The 12516-nt window shown below is 48.0% G+C and overlaps 8 protein-coding genes across 8 annotated transcripts; 4 read left to right on the plus strand and 4 right to left on the minus strand.

Moving 5' to 3' along the window:
- Positions 1–1145: 1145 nt before the first annotated feature.
- On the plus strand, positions 1146–1733 carry N7484_007088 (uncharacterized protein; the record flags this gene model as incomplete). Its single annotated transcript, XM_057117475.1, has 2 exons — positions 1146–1247; positions 1302–1733. 2 exons carry the CDS (start codon positions 1146–1148, stop codon positions 1731–1733), a joined length of 534 nt encoding a protein of 177 aa, XP_056970510.1.
- Positions 1734–2434: 701 nt separating this feature from the next.
- N7484_007089 (uncharacterized protein) lies at positions 2435–2849 on the minus strand (the record flags this gene model as incomplete). The annotated part of the gene is made up of 2 exons (XM_057117476.1): positions 2435–2485; positions 2538–2849. 2 exons carry the CDS (start codon positions 2847–2849, stop codon positions 2435–2437), a joined length of 363 nt encoding a protein of 120 aa, XP_056970511.1.
- A 237-nt stretch (positions 2850–3086) lies between these two features.
- N7484_007090 (uncharacterized protein) lies at positions 3087–3281 on the plus strand (the record flags this gene model as incomplete). Its single annotated transcript, XM_057117477.1, has 1 exon — positions 3087–3281. One exon carries the CDS (start codon positions 3087–3089, stop codon positions 3279–3281), a length of 195 nt encoding a protein of 64 aa, XP_056970512.1.
- A 798-nt stretch (positions 3282–4079) lies between these two features.
- On the minus strand, positions 4080–4700 carry N7484_007091 (uncharacterized protein; the record flags this gene model as incomplete). Its single annotated transcript, XM_057117478.1, has 2 exons — positions 4080–4515; positions 4573–4700. 2 exons carry the CDS (start codon positions 4698–4700, stop codon positions 4080–4082), a joined length of 564 nt encoding a protein of 187 aa, XP_056970513.1.
- A 720-nt stretch (positions 4701–5420) lies between these two features.
- N7484_007092 (oxygenase MpaB family protein) lies at positions 5421–6329 on the minus strand (the record flags this gene model as incomplete). Its single annotated transcript, XM_057117479.1, has 1 exon — positions 5421–6329. The coding sequence occupies one exon, from the start codon at positions 6327–6329 to the stop codon at positions 5421–5423; it is 909 nt and encodes a 302-aa protein (XP_056970514.1).
- A 626-nt stretch (positions 6330–6955) lies between these two features.
- Positions 6956–8494, plus strand: N7484_007093 (DUF3712 domain-containing protein; the record flags this gene model as incomplete). The annotated part of the gene is made up of 3 exons (XM_057117480.1): positions 6956–7206; positions 7274–7698; positions 7761–8494. The coding sequence occupies 3 exons, from the start codon at positions 6956–6958 to the stop codon at positions 8492–8494; spliced, it is 1410 nt and encodes a 469-aa protein (XP_056970515.1).
- Positions 8495–9707: 1213 nt separating this feature from the next.
- On the plus strand, positions 9708–10512 carry N7484_007094 (uncharacterized protein; the record flags this gene model as incomplete). Its single annotated transcript, XM_057117481.1, has 3 exons — positions 9708–9719; positions 9917–10109; positions 10172–10512. The coding sequence occupies 3 exons, from the start codon at positions 9708–9710 to the stop codon at positions 10510–10512; spliced, it is 546 nt and encodes a 181-aa protein (XP_056970516.1).
- A 210-nt stretch (positions 10513–10722) lies between these two features.
- Positions 10723–11760, minus strand: N7484_007095 (zinc-binding alcohol dehydrogenase family protein; the record flags this gene model as incomplete). Its single annotated transcript, XM_057117482.1, has 1 exon — positions 10723–11760. One exon carries the CDS (start codon positions 11758–11760, stop codon positions 10723–10725), a length of 1038 nt encoding a protein of 345 aa, XP_056970517.1.
- Positions 11761–12516: the final 756 nt, after the last annotated feature.

The following is a 12516-nucleotide window of genomic DNA, read 5'->3' on the forward strand; positions in this document are numbered from 1 at the left end:
TCCATGTTGACGACTGCTTGTTGCAGTGAATAGTGGGTTGTTTGGCGTTTATCATTAGCTTATCTTCTGGGCCCCATCTCAACATTGCTAGCCCTTGTTTATTCTTAGCATCTAGATTCTAGACTACATTATCTGACGGTTGTGGACCAATAAGGGCCTAATCATCGTGATAAAATATTATTCCATTTTTCTTCTTGAACCTTGTGTTATCGATCGGAAACTGAACTAAGTAGGTTTGTGTAATATCAATATCGAAATTGAATTTGAGTAGCCTCGGAATCAAGCGACTTATCATTGCTGTCAACAATCTGGTAACTGTGCTCAAGTTCCGTGTAAGTTTGTGATTCTGGGAAATCTGAAAAAAGGTCCCAAAAGGTGGTGGAAGTCAATCCTAAGTTTTGGAAGACTCGAGATGTTGCTAATAAATTTGACATCCCTTTAAAGCCTGTGGTTCTCGAGAAATACGCGGGCTGTCCACCTCTTGGCCTGATTATTATTCGTAATTCGGGACAGACAGTTGTGAGTGGTGTCATTAGATATGTGGAATGGCCGTGCCCTTTTCATCGATGTACTTGTGGGTCGCCTCCTAGGTTTGACAGTTATGCTATAAAGACCTTGACATTTGGACAACCAAGAAAGAGTTTCATAGCCAAAACTAAGAAATTCATTAGATAAGACACAACTTTAAGTAACTATTTAATGATAACTTATTGCATCAAGAGTCAAGTCTCAAAGTCGAATCTTTACTGTAAAGAATAAGAGCGTTACTTGATATACAGCGATTTCATCATTGATACTCAGCCACAATCTCTAGGCTGTGTACGATTGTACTCTGAATGGCTCCACTGTAGTCTGTGGAACCTTCCGCGTCCCGTTCCTCTTTCTTCATGACGCGTTTTCCATGTTGTGTCCATTCAGGTACGGGGTATCACGTGCATGACATCAGTGGGTGACGTCATCTATCATATGCTGATGAATTACGTAGTGGCTGATTTACGCCTTGGCAAATGGAGTGGCTGTAAGTATATAAAGAAGTGATAATACCAAGAGAAACATAGTCAATCAACAAAACAAATAAACAAACAAACAAATCACATCACCACAACTTTACTCTCTCACCAACTTCATCTACATTCATCACAACAATGTCTGACGGTAACTCCTCCACTATCGGCTCCTACGTGAACCAAGCTACAGGCGCTGCCCAGCGCGCTGTCGGCTCCCTCACTGGCGACTCCTCCACCCAAGTAAGCCAACCGCGCTCCCAATACTCTCAGCGAACGATCACTAACAAAACCTAGATCAAAGGCGAAGCAGTCCAAGACCAAGGCAAGGAGCAGCACGAGAACTCCCACACAACAGCCAAACTAGGCCCTATCTCTGCCGACCCCAACACCGGCGCAACTGCCACCGACGACCCCAACCGCTCAACTGGTTCCTGGGACCAGACCGTCGGCTCAGCTAAGGAGTCACTGGGTAACATGATCGGCAACGAGAGCCTCCGCAAGGCTGGTGTTGAGCAGAACGCCGCGGGCAAGGAGCAAGAGGCTAAGGGCCAGCTCAAGGACTGGGGTGAGGGTATGCAGAACCGGGCCCAGGGTGCCCTTGGCGGCGTTGCTGCTGCTGTTACCGGTGATCGGGACGAGGAGAAGAAGTTCCAGGATATGCATGACGAGGGCAAGGTTAGACAGCGTGGAGCTGAGGCTGATATGGCCAAGCGCCAGGGTGCGTAAGCCTTCTTTTGTTCCTCTGCTTTGTTGAGTTGAGTTGAGTAGGTGCTCTGCTCGACTCGACTTGATTTCTGGTTTCGACGGACTGGACGATTCTTTCGGGTCCTGTTAGCTTTACGATTATGATCCCATGAGATATCCAATTTGAGATTGATTTTACTTGATTTTTGCTCGCCTGTGTGATGCAAGTAGGTGAATAGTAGGTTTGCTTTTCCTTGTAGTTGGTTTCGTATAGATTCTCGGCCCATGCAGCCCTATTCGATCGACTGTCGATCAAACGCAAATTGGCACTGGTGCATCTTTTGACAGCTTCTTATACATTGATCAGCGAAGGGCGGCTTCAATGGGGTGTGCATCAGATCCCCTTTCGGGGCCCGACAAATAAAAAACTGATGCGAGGGTTGGCATGGAAGCTTCAAATCTACTTTATAGTCCAATATGGCGTGTCCTGCATTAAGACCACATTCCATCTTCCAAGTTCTTGATAGAACACACATTTTTCATTGGACCAGAATTGATCTCCCCTCGTTCTTCAATGCCATACTCGTTGGGGATGAGGTAAGTTATGGACCTTGTCTCTGTACCACATCTCCGCTGATCTTAATTGTCCTTGTCTACTCATCTATCCCCCCACAAATCATTGAAATATGCAAAGCCGTTGATTTCGTATGCTATCGTTAATTACAAAAATATCATTTCGTTTCTCAAAGTGACCCAAGCAGAGATCCAAGGAGTTTTGACACATCCTCGATAAGCTACACAAATATTAGTCAATAGGCCAACGGAAACAACAGAAAGAGCACATACCGGTGTAGCATCTCCGATCAAAGTAGTGGTGTTATCCACAAACTCCTTGGTCAACAAGGATCCAGCGTTGGTCAAGATGGTCTGTAGTGTGTTGGTATTATCATCGGAAAGGACCTTAGCAGCATTGGTGATGATAGTCTGAAGGTTGTTGATGTTCTCATCGGTGAGCAGGCTCTCGAGCTCGGTAATTGTGCTTAGGAGGCCGGAGGTACTGGCCGGCGCGGGGGCAGCGACGGGGTTGGGTTCTGGGGCAGCGACAGCCAGAGCCATGGGAGCCGCAAATAGAGGGAGGAAAATGTTTGTGAATCGCATTTTGGTGTTTTTATGTGTCTTCAAGAACTTTGTAAATCAAAAACCACGACAGCTTCGGGAAGAAGAAAAAAAAAGTTGACGATTTACTACAGGATAAAAAAGAAAAGAAAGCCTAGTCATAGAAGAAAAAGCAAGCCTCCAAGACTTGGCCAAAACTTACAGTACATAGGACACAACCACCCCACCTGCACTCTAGACCAGTCGACCGTGTCTTAGATTGAATTCCCAATCGGAGTCATGGCCAAAGAAAGTATAAAAGAGCAAAAAGACAAGACAAAATTCCCCGAGACTCCAATCAAGCCAATGCGCATCGAGGAAATCATCACAGTCACTAAGGCTCAAGCCGGATTAGCATCGGATCTCTCCGTCGAAGTCTCCCTTGTCATCGCCGAGGTCGATCCAACCGACACCGAAAAACGGGCTGCCATGTGATGGCACTACGACAAAGCACCACGAACCAAATCTAGAATCTACTACAATTCTAACATTTCCTTCTCAATCAGGTCTAGCACCAAATCTAACCCAGACGCACCCTCATTTCCCGCATTACGAGCTCACCTAGTCACATCCCCGCATCCAAGTTCTCCCCCCCAGACTACCGGTGTTAGGAAACGATCGCCAAGGAAGGGCGATCAGACCCCCCTTTGAGTGGAGCTGTCGACACTAGTGGAATGCTAACCCCTCTTCGGACCGAGTGCTCCATGTGATCTCCACCCCGCGGAGCACGAGTTCTCTTTAGTAGGGATCGGCACGGGCTGAGGCTATCGAGAATACGTGGGAAAATCGGATATTGAGTACAGTCCGCCGTGAATCAGATTTGATTCTCGATATTAATTCATGCAAGATGATGTGAGTTGCTTTGATGGGACGCCGAGGTGGAATAAGCATGTGCGTTCCCACAAAAAGGGGTTGCGCCACCAATGGTTCGGCGTTTTCCTGTCCCTGGAACCAGGAACGAGAACCAGAGAACACAGAACACAGAATTGGTTGATGTCACGCACCGTATCATTTCCTCTATGTACGTAAACACAGTGGATTACTTCCTCGTAGACCCTGTATGATGCAAGATAAAGAAACCCACTAAGATACCCTATGATAAAAGCAAAAGCAAAAAAAAAAACAAATGGATCCTGAAGCATTCACGGTGCAGATGCATCCCAGCTGCAGGACCGGCAGCCACTTTCCCAAACAGTCATAGCGACAATCCCCGCATTAGCTCGCCCCACCGTCTCACAACGCTATGACCAGCCCAAGACTCAACCCGATCATCGCACTGAATACCGTTGGCTTTGCTGCCACACCATTAGAGGTAGACGATGACGCGGTCGCAGTGGCTGTCGCCGTCGCCGTCGCCGTCGCCGCCGCACCAGCTCCAGTGGTAGCCGTAGTCTGGTATCCCAGCCCAGTGGTAGCAGTCAAAGCGCCATTTTGAATCTGTAATCGGACGACGGACATGTAGCTCTTCACGTCAACGGGAAGACTAGAGTACCAAGCTGGCGTAGTGCCCGCCTTGAATTGACTAGCGAGGGAACTGCGGGATTGCGCGTCGATTAATTCCCCGACTACGGTTAGGGGAACGACCGAGAGGATCTCGGGAATGAGGGCTTTGGGTGGAGGGGAGATGTTTGCGAAATTGCCTGTTGTTGTTGCGCTTGCGAGATTGACTCTGAAATCAACGGTGTTAGTTTATATTCTTTGTTGAAGTACGAATCCTTGAACGAACAGGGCACTTGATAAGGACGCAAGGTTGAAGCCGTCCTCTGTGGTTGCAGCGACGGTGGTTGCATCTCGTTTTTGTGGCTCGGCCCAAGCTGTTGCCGTTAAAAAGAATAGGATTGTCGTCAATTTCATTTTCGATGCTTAGATGAGTTATACGGTACAGAGGTGCTCTTGAAACCACAGTTGGGACAGGTCAAGTATATCAAATGCTTGACCCCTCTTGGTCTATGTATGCGGAATGTCTTACGATTGGGTTTCCTACCCATGCCATGGAAAGTATACTTCCGTATGTAGGTGATTCACTTATCCTGGGAATCGGCCTATGAGCGATGGTAGGCAAGCAGGTTTTCTTTTAGGCCGGTCGGTTGCATCCGTTCCGAGGCTCAGCGAGATGGTCTAGACAGTCCAAATCGGATGCCACGACTGTGATTGCGGGGCTAAAGAGTCTATGCATTTTGTCAGGCTGTGATTTTTCATTTTTGCGAGAAGGTGTTAAAATATTCACCACCGTTGATTTACGTGATCACCTGTCGATCTAAAAATAAGAGACAAGATTCGGACTAAGACTGATTTTCCAACGTTCAAAGAATAAACTCAAAAAACAAAGGATAGAGTGAGAGTGGGCCTGAGCAGCTCTGAATTTTGGACATGAAACATCGACTTGAAAACAGGTTGAAACTAAAATTCAAGTCAGACGATAACGGCTTGCTCTGGGAATGACTTGATCGGATAGGAAAAAGCCTTTCTACAAAGAATACTTGCGAAAAGAGGACTGATCGTAGCACGTAGCGTATATTAAAGAAAGGGTATATACAAAGAAACAATAGAAACCCACTAGAACACAAGCATCACCTAAGCCACATTCAGCTTCTCACGCAAACGATCCTGATAGTATCGCAGCGGATAAGCCCGCATCTTATTAGGCATAGCAGGGTAAACCGCAACCGAAAATCCCATCCAAGTCCGATACAAAAACCTCGTTCCAGCAGTAGATTTCAGCCCATACGCATCCCGAAGCTTCGGCGGCAACATCTCAATAGTGACAACCCGCAGAAAGGGCTTGATCCTCTGCACCCATTTCGGCATATCCTTACTCTCATGCAAATCTTTCGCGAACTTGGCAGCATCATCCGAGACAGTCAATTGTGCAACCTGATCATCCCAGTAAGACCAGAACGCCTGCCGAGTCTCCGGCCAAGTACCCGCTGGCATACCGAGACAGTTCATCAGCATGGTAAATTCCACATACCCGCGCTGAGCGGTGTCGTAGTCCACACGGCCATACACGCGTTGGTAGAAGTCCGTTGCGGTTGCATAGAGAGTTGCAGCCATCCAGCGCTGTAGGGGTGGGTGGTGGGCGAAACGGTTGTTGTGTCCGCCGCCTAGACCGGGTGCTTCGCCTCGTTTGAGGAGGTTGAGGAGAGTCTTGCGCTCTGCGTTGGAACCGAAGACTAAGATTGAGATGTAGCTTAGGTGGGCTTGGAGGGCATCGAGAAGTTCTGTTGCGAGGTCTTTGGGACTTTCGTCGATTTCCTCTGTGCGGATTGCTGGCATGGCTGCTTGGAGCAGGAGCGCAGCTCCCGAGCCCGCGAATAGGATTCCCTCGTTGAGGATCTGGGGGAGGATTTCTAGTTGTTCCAGGGCATGGAGGCGACCGGAGTCTGAGGTTGGGTTTGAGTCTTCATTCTCCAGTTGGAATTCTGGTAGAGCTCCGGGCTTTTCGTCGTCCAGCGGAGACGGTGGTGTGGAAGCGCGCGACATTATTGATTTTTTTTTTATTATAGTGTTGAAGTGTTGGCAACGATGAGTTTTATTCCACTAATCTAGGCGACGACCTGAATAAAAGATAAAAGGTAAAAGGCCTCCCCGCAAAAAGAAAATACCCACTCAAACCATAAGTCAGGACGCCGTCATCAGTGGATGGCTCGGCCCATGTGAACCCCCTATTTTGCGTGCTAGTGCGCCACTATCCCAGAAACACAAAAAGACCGCGGTTCGCAGTAGATCACCATCTCCTCCGCTGATCCCTGCTGCTTCCAGCTGCATGCGCTCGTGAATCCTATCCCAGACAGGGAATAGTGCTCCGACGCACCGTGACCTTAATCCACTTTTTTTGTTTTTTGGCCTCGTTTTCCTTTTTTCGAGGTCCCCCGTCTCCACTCGGATCCTCCCTGGGTCAGTCCGAACAATGGAACGTCCGGGGCGTCTCCATACGGAGGCGAGAGGGAAAATAGAAAGGGCTTATTTCGCTTGTCCTTCATAGGTAGGCGATCCCCGGTTCCTTCTTTCCCCGGACCTCGATACATATAGGCGACCGCGTCCCGCTTCTGCTCCCTTCCCCACGGAGTTGACAACAGCGGTCCCAGAACTCAATCCCCCCCGTCACAATGGGAAAGACAATTGACGACCGGCCGGCCTATCTGAGCTCTGATGACGCCAAGTACTCCCTAGGTGTTCATCGTGGGCCACTGGCCACCACAGTCGATGATCCTAAGCTAGAGAAAGTCGAGACGGCTGGTGGTCTGTCGCTGGCTACTACCCAAACGCGAAAAGAAAAGTTCGCGCGTCATTGGAAGCGATTCTGGTGTTGCTATTTGATTGGAAATGTCATCTTCCTGGCTATTTTCTTGCCGGTCTTGTAAGTTTGCGCTATAGATTGCTGCCTACCATTGAGTTGCGCGCTAATACGATTGGCGCCCAAACAGCTTCCTGGTGGCTATTCCAGCCATTTCACAGCTTGTCGTTGACAAGTCAAACTTGGTGTTGGTCAGTGCGGCCGTCATGCAGCCGCTGCCAAATACCATGCATCTTACACTTCAGTCGGCGCTAGATTTGAAAATTGCGCTCCCTGTTCGGATTGACCCTATTACGTTGAATTTGTTTGTTCGCGATAACGGCGCAGCCAATCCATGGGGTCAGGCCAATTTGACCGGCATGACTATTCGAGGAAACTCCACATTGGGCGTAACCGATAAGTTCACACCAATTCTCAACTCGACTACTTGGACCGATTATGTTCGGAAGGTCGTTTTCCAAAAGGAGACTGCACTGTCAGTCAAGGGCACGACCGATTCATTTCTGGGCGTTTTGAAGTCGAAGGTCACCATGAACAAGGACATCACATCTCCGAGTAAGCTTACCCTCCTACGAAAGTCCGAACGGTCTGAAACACTATCCTAACCGTTCCTGCAGCACTGGACAAATTCACAGGTTTCAGTATTGATGATACCTCGCTCGTTCCCACAAAGAGCGACGGCACTAATCTCGTTGGAAATGTCACCCTTCCAAATCCATCTATCTTGACCCTTGAGATTGGCACCATCGTCCTTGACGTCAAGAGTGGTGATTTGGTGATCGGAAACGCTACCGTCGAGAACCTTACCCTCAAACCCGGCAACCATGCGAACCCCATGACCGGAATTCTGGATATTGGCGTCATCCTCAGGAATATCGGCACCGTGCTAAAGGACCAGGCTTCAGCCATCAAAAATGGCAGCCTTAGTCTCACTTCCGTTACCCGCGAGGTCACCTACAATGGGACCCGCGTTCCTTACTACTCAGAGGTCATGTCAGAGCTACCTCTCACAGCAGAGGTTTCCCTTGGCGAGATCCTGAAAAACACCCTCAGGAGCTTCCTCGGCTCCGGCTCTAATAGGAACTACACCGAGATTCTCGACAATTTAAAGAACCACACCTCTGCCACTACCGGTAGTGACCTCCTCGCAGATCTGAAGGAGGGCCTGGATGCCATCGAAAGCAGAGACTACGTTCCCCGAGAAGAAGTTGACCGCGTCGATACTGCAAAGTCTCTCGCCAAGGCTTTGAAGCGGAATGTCCATGTCCGTGATCTTTTCCAAGATGAACATCCCATCAAGCGTGACGCGATGATCGACTCCTTAGTTGGATGGCTTGGGAATCAACAGTAAGAGACTTTCTAGACATAGAACTGTTTAGAGCTTAGAGCTTAGACTAGACATCTGTCTTGTGTTCTGTTCTGTTCGACTTTGTTTATACGGTGTTTTTCTTTTCTTTAGAAGATGCCGCCACGTCCCGCGACGTTTGACGCAGACATGATTTGATTTTGTTGTTTGGTTTTGATTTTGATTCCCCGGATTTGGTGGACAATTCACGGTTTAACGGAGTTACGGCCTCGGCTATGTATATCGATGTGCCTGCGGTCGATTGTTGATATGAATAATTAATATGATGATTACCCTACTTCAAATTCCCTAGCAATTGAAACAAAAGATATTTCGGTCACTGACTGAGGTCATACCTTGCCGATCTTCATCCTGTTGATCTTGAGTTACATCAACGGAGCCAAGTTCTTCCCGACATTCTAACCGAGCCGCCTCGTCACGACCTGCAGAATTCGCCGATCTTCCATCTCGCCAAATCATGGCTAAGAACCGAGGTAGCTAGCGATATTCAATCTGGGATATGCAGCCGAGAAACTCAATCGTATAGCCTCCCCGGAGTCATGTGAGAAAGTCTACAGTATGGTTGTTACATCACCCCGCACGAGCCGTTAGCGATCTTGTCCGAAGGTGGAACAGCGTCATGTGCTGTGGATCTTGGGTGAAGTTTGTTAGATTAGGGCGTATTTGTTCCGGCCGACTAGAGGTTTTATCTCAATGACGTAGACACTAGGAATGATGATTAAGGAGGTAAATTTATCATGTTTAATCTTCAGGCTCCAGTCATCTACCATGGGGTGTATGTTGTTGATATTATACCTGATATAGTCGCAAGTTGGAAGCAGAGCACATTGGTGAAATGGATGCAGAGCTTAGTGTTGACGTCCATTCTGGGACTAGTGCCTTCCTCTAACTACTTAAGCTTCACTTTCCCAGACTCTCCTTTTTCCTTCCTCGTCACTCTCAATCAAGTTCTATCGTACTCAATTGTTCAGCTTCGTTCTCTCATTTCTCTTCTTCATTACTTAGTCTTATTTGAAGGTCGTTTTGGGGCAGGGGAATTGTTTTGTTAGGGGACTGTACGTACGAATGTCTAAGCTGTGCACATAACCAAGGATGGCCTCCCACGCGACAGACCTTTTTCACCAGGGGCTCCACTCCCACAAACACTCACTAGAGAAGAATAGAATATTTTCCTTATATCTGCTACCTTCGTATGACAATGCGAGTGGGAGTATTCCTGCGAACTTGGATCTTTAAAGCTTAGTGGCAGCTTTAGCAGAAATGAGTTAGAAATTCCCCTCATGTAGTATATCCATAACTCAGAAGCAGAGAATAACTCAGGATAATCTTTGCGAACATACTTTCGATACTGGGAGGCTAAGAGTTACGGCACTACTCATCGCTCTGCCCGCTGAACTTGACTTGCAGCCTCCAATTTATCATCTCTCTTCTATTTCAAACCACGACTCTTTCTCGCACACGTTAGGCGGTAGTGCTGACCCTAAAGAATTTGATGATCTTGTCGTCAGTGGCCACAGTGAGGCCCCCATCCTACCTTTTTCTAGCCTGGCGCAGCTCGCAGTTAGCTTCAGTGACCAGGTGCCAGCAGAAGCTATCAATCGTGAGATTCTTTTTGGAAGGAGAATGAATTGATATTTGCTGCTATGGATAAGCGATAAATAGGTGGGGACGAGTTCGTGCAGAGCAAGAAAGGAGCTGGTAGTGCCACGACCTGCATGGCAAATGCTGATTTCCGTTCTGTCAAGGCCATTGTCGCCGGCATGAACGGAAAGCACGTGGTAGAGGAAGCAATTGTCTATCCCCTCGGTGTTGTCGGAGGCAGCGAGATAGCGAGAAAACTGGACGTTGACTACATTGCGGTCAAAATTGCTCTGGGAATGACGGGTGCCACAGAGGCCCTTCCAATTGAGAATATTACTGAGAATCAGATGAAGCTTCTCCAAGTTGCCATCCGGGGAATAAAGATCAACATTGAGACTGGGGTCTCTTTCATGTCTCAGTAGACCACGATTGCTACACTGCGTGGGTTTCGTTGTCGAGGCTCTCCAGTTGTGTGTAGTATTTTTAACTGACCTTGGACCTATTCACTAAGTTTAAGTTCATTCTGTTTTTCAATTTAAATTTAAAAAGCAATCAAAATCAAATTCTTGCTATAACTCTTCATCCATCAGTCAGTGGTGTTGAAACAGGGAATCACAGCCAAAAGCAATTGATTACACCAGTACAACAATCTTAGTGCCACTGACACCATCTCTGAGTTTGTCCAGTGCCGCATTTACTCCACCCAGACCGCCACCCTCAACCTGTATATTGGGGCTAGGAATTACTTCTCCAGACTGCAGACAGGTCTTCAGCCACCCATGGAAGACCTCTTTGATGTGCTTGCTCCTCAACGCTTCATCCATAGATGGGGAGTTGAAAGCGATCAGTGTATTTTCAAGGGTAGGATGACCTTCTGGGAGAAGCGGCGAGTGTGCAACCCTAGCGTGTGCATCACCCTTGGTCTCCTTGAGGATATCCAGTGTCGGCTGCAGAGCTCCATCAACAACGCAGTGCGCTGTGTGCAGCTTGACGCCATCCCTCTTCACAGCATTCACTATCTGGGAGACAACGTCGCTTGCCTTATAATCAAAAGTCGCATGGGCTCCGAGCTTCTTGACAAGATCATGGTGCTTGACACTGGCGGTAGCGTAGACAGTGAAGCCGAGTATCTTGGCAAACTGAACAGCAAACGTGCCTACACTGCTTGATGCACCCCAGATCAGGACTGCTTGTTTGTTTGCGGGGATATATTTGGTGTCGAGCGGAATTCCGATTGAGGTCCAGGCTGTCAAGGCAGTCAAGACAGCTAAAGGGAAAAGTGCGCCTTGCTCAAAGGAGAGATTATCTGGAAGTGGAATGACAGCTTCAGATTGTGCCAAAGTATATTTTTGGAATGCGCCATGGTCGGGGGAGCCGTTCTGGTAGAATGACGAGGCAAAGGCAAGAACCCGGCTTCCTGGACTAGGGACCGTGGTGACATTCGAGCCTAGCTTAGCGACAATACCAGCAACATCTTGTCCGATGACAGCGGGGTAGATAGGTACAGGAGGCATCCCGTAGTCGCGCTGAAAATAATCGCAGGGGTTCAAGGCAACGGCTTTGACTTCGATAAGGACATCGTTCGGACCAGGCTCTGGGGTTGGGCGTTTTCCAAGGGACAAGGGTCCACCCTTCTGGAGGAGAATGGCAGCTTCATGTTGTCCGGCCATGGTGGGTATTTGATGAGTTGATGCAGTGGCTGCTTCTATAGGTGTTTTCTTTTCTACCGAATGGATGGCTCAACCTGCGTGATCGAAGTATGTAGAATAAACGAATCTTTTATATTCCAAGTTGTTCATGACGCATCTTAATCTAAATCCGATAAATCCCTAAAGCCCGATTTTGGGAAAATGTGATTTGTTGCTTGTTGAGACGTCATTGAAGGCCTACTATTAAGATGAAATATGATCCTAGTGATAGCCACGTTCATCGAATCAGAATGGCAATGATACGGCGCGTGGTTAGTAATTCTGGTCAACTAAGATCGTGTAATTGGGACGAATACGAATGGTGGTTAGCGTCCTCTTTTAGTGTGGACCCACTTTCCTCCAATATGCAGTTTGACTGCGCACTAAGCTTCGTAAACTCCCCCTGCTCCTCGGCTGACTTTTAGTCCATACGCTGCACCCGTATACTTGACCGCATCGCTGAACTAAGTTTCGGCCTAGACACTTGGCGAAGTTGCATCAAAGTCGGAGATACTATTGGAATAGTTCATAGCAGTATCTTCTCGTTTGATCGGTGATAGCGCATATTACTTTGAATCGGCAAATAGCCTTTGCGCGGCTTAGCGGATCGGTCGGCGTTAATTTTTAACTCCATATGAATGCGGCTTCGACGCTACGAAAAACTACTGGCTGTGCCCGTTTTGCTTGAAATGTAAAAAATAAGACTATATGGGAGCCAACAGTCAATGGGTTCAACGC

The sequence above is a fragment of the Penicillium longicatenatum genome (assembly GCF_028827895.1).
Source record: "Penicillium longicatenatum strain IBT 33135 chromosome Unknown contig_4_segment0_segment0, whole genome shotgun sequence".
NCBI lineage: Eukaryota > Fungi > Ascomycota > Eurotiomycetes > Eurotiales > Aspergillaceae > Penicillium > Penicillium longicatenatum.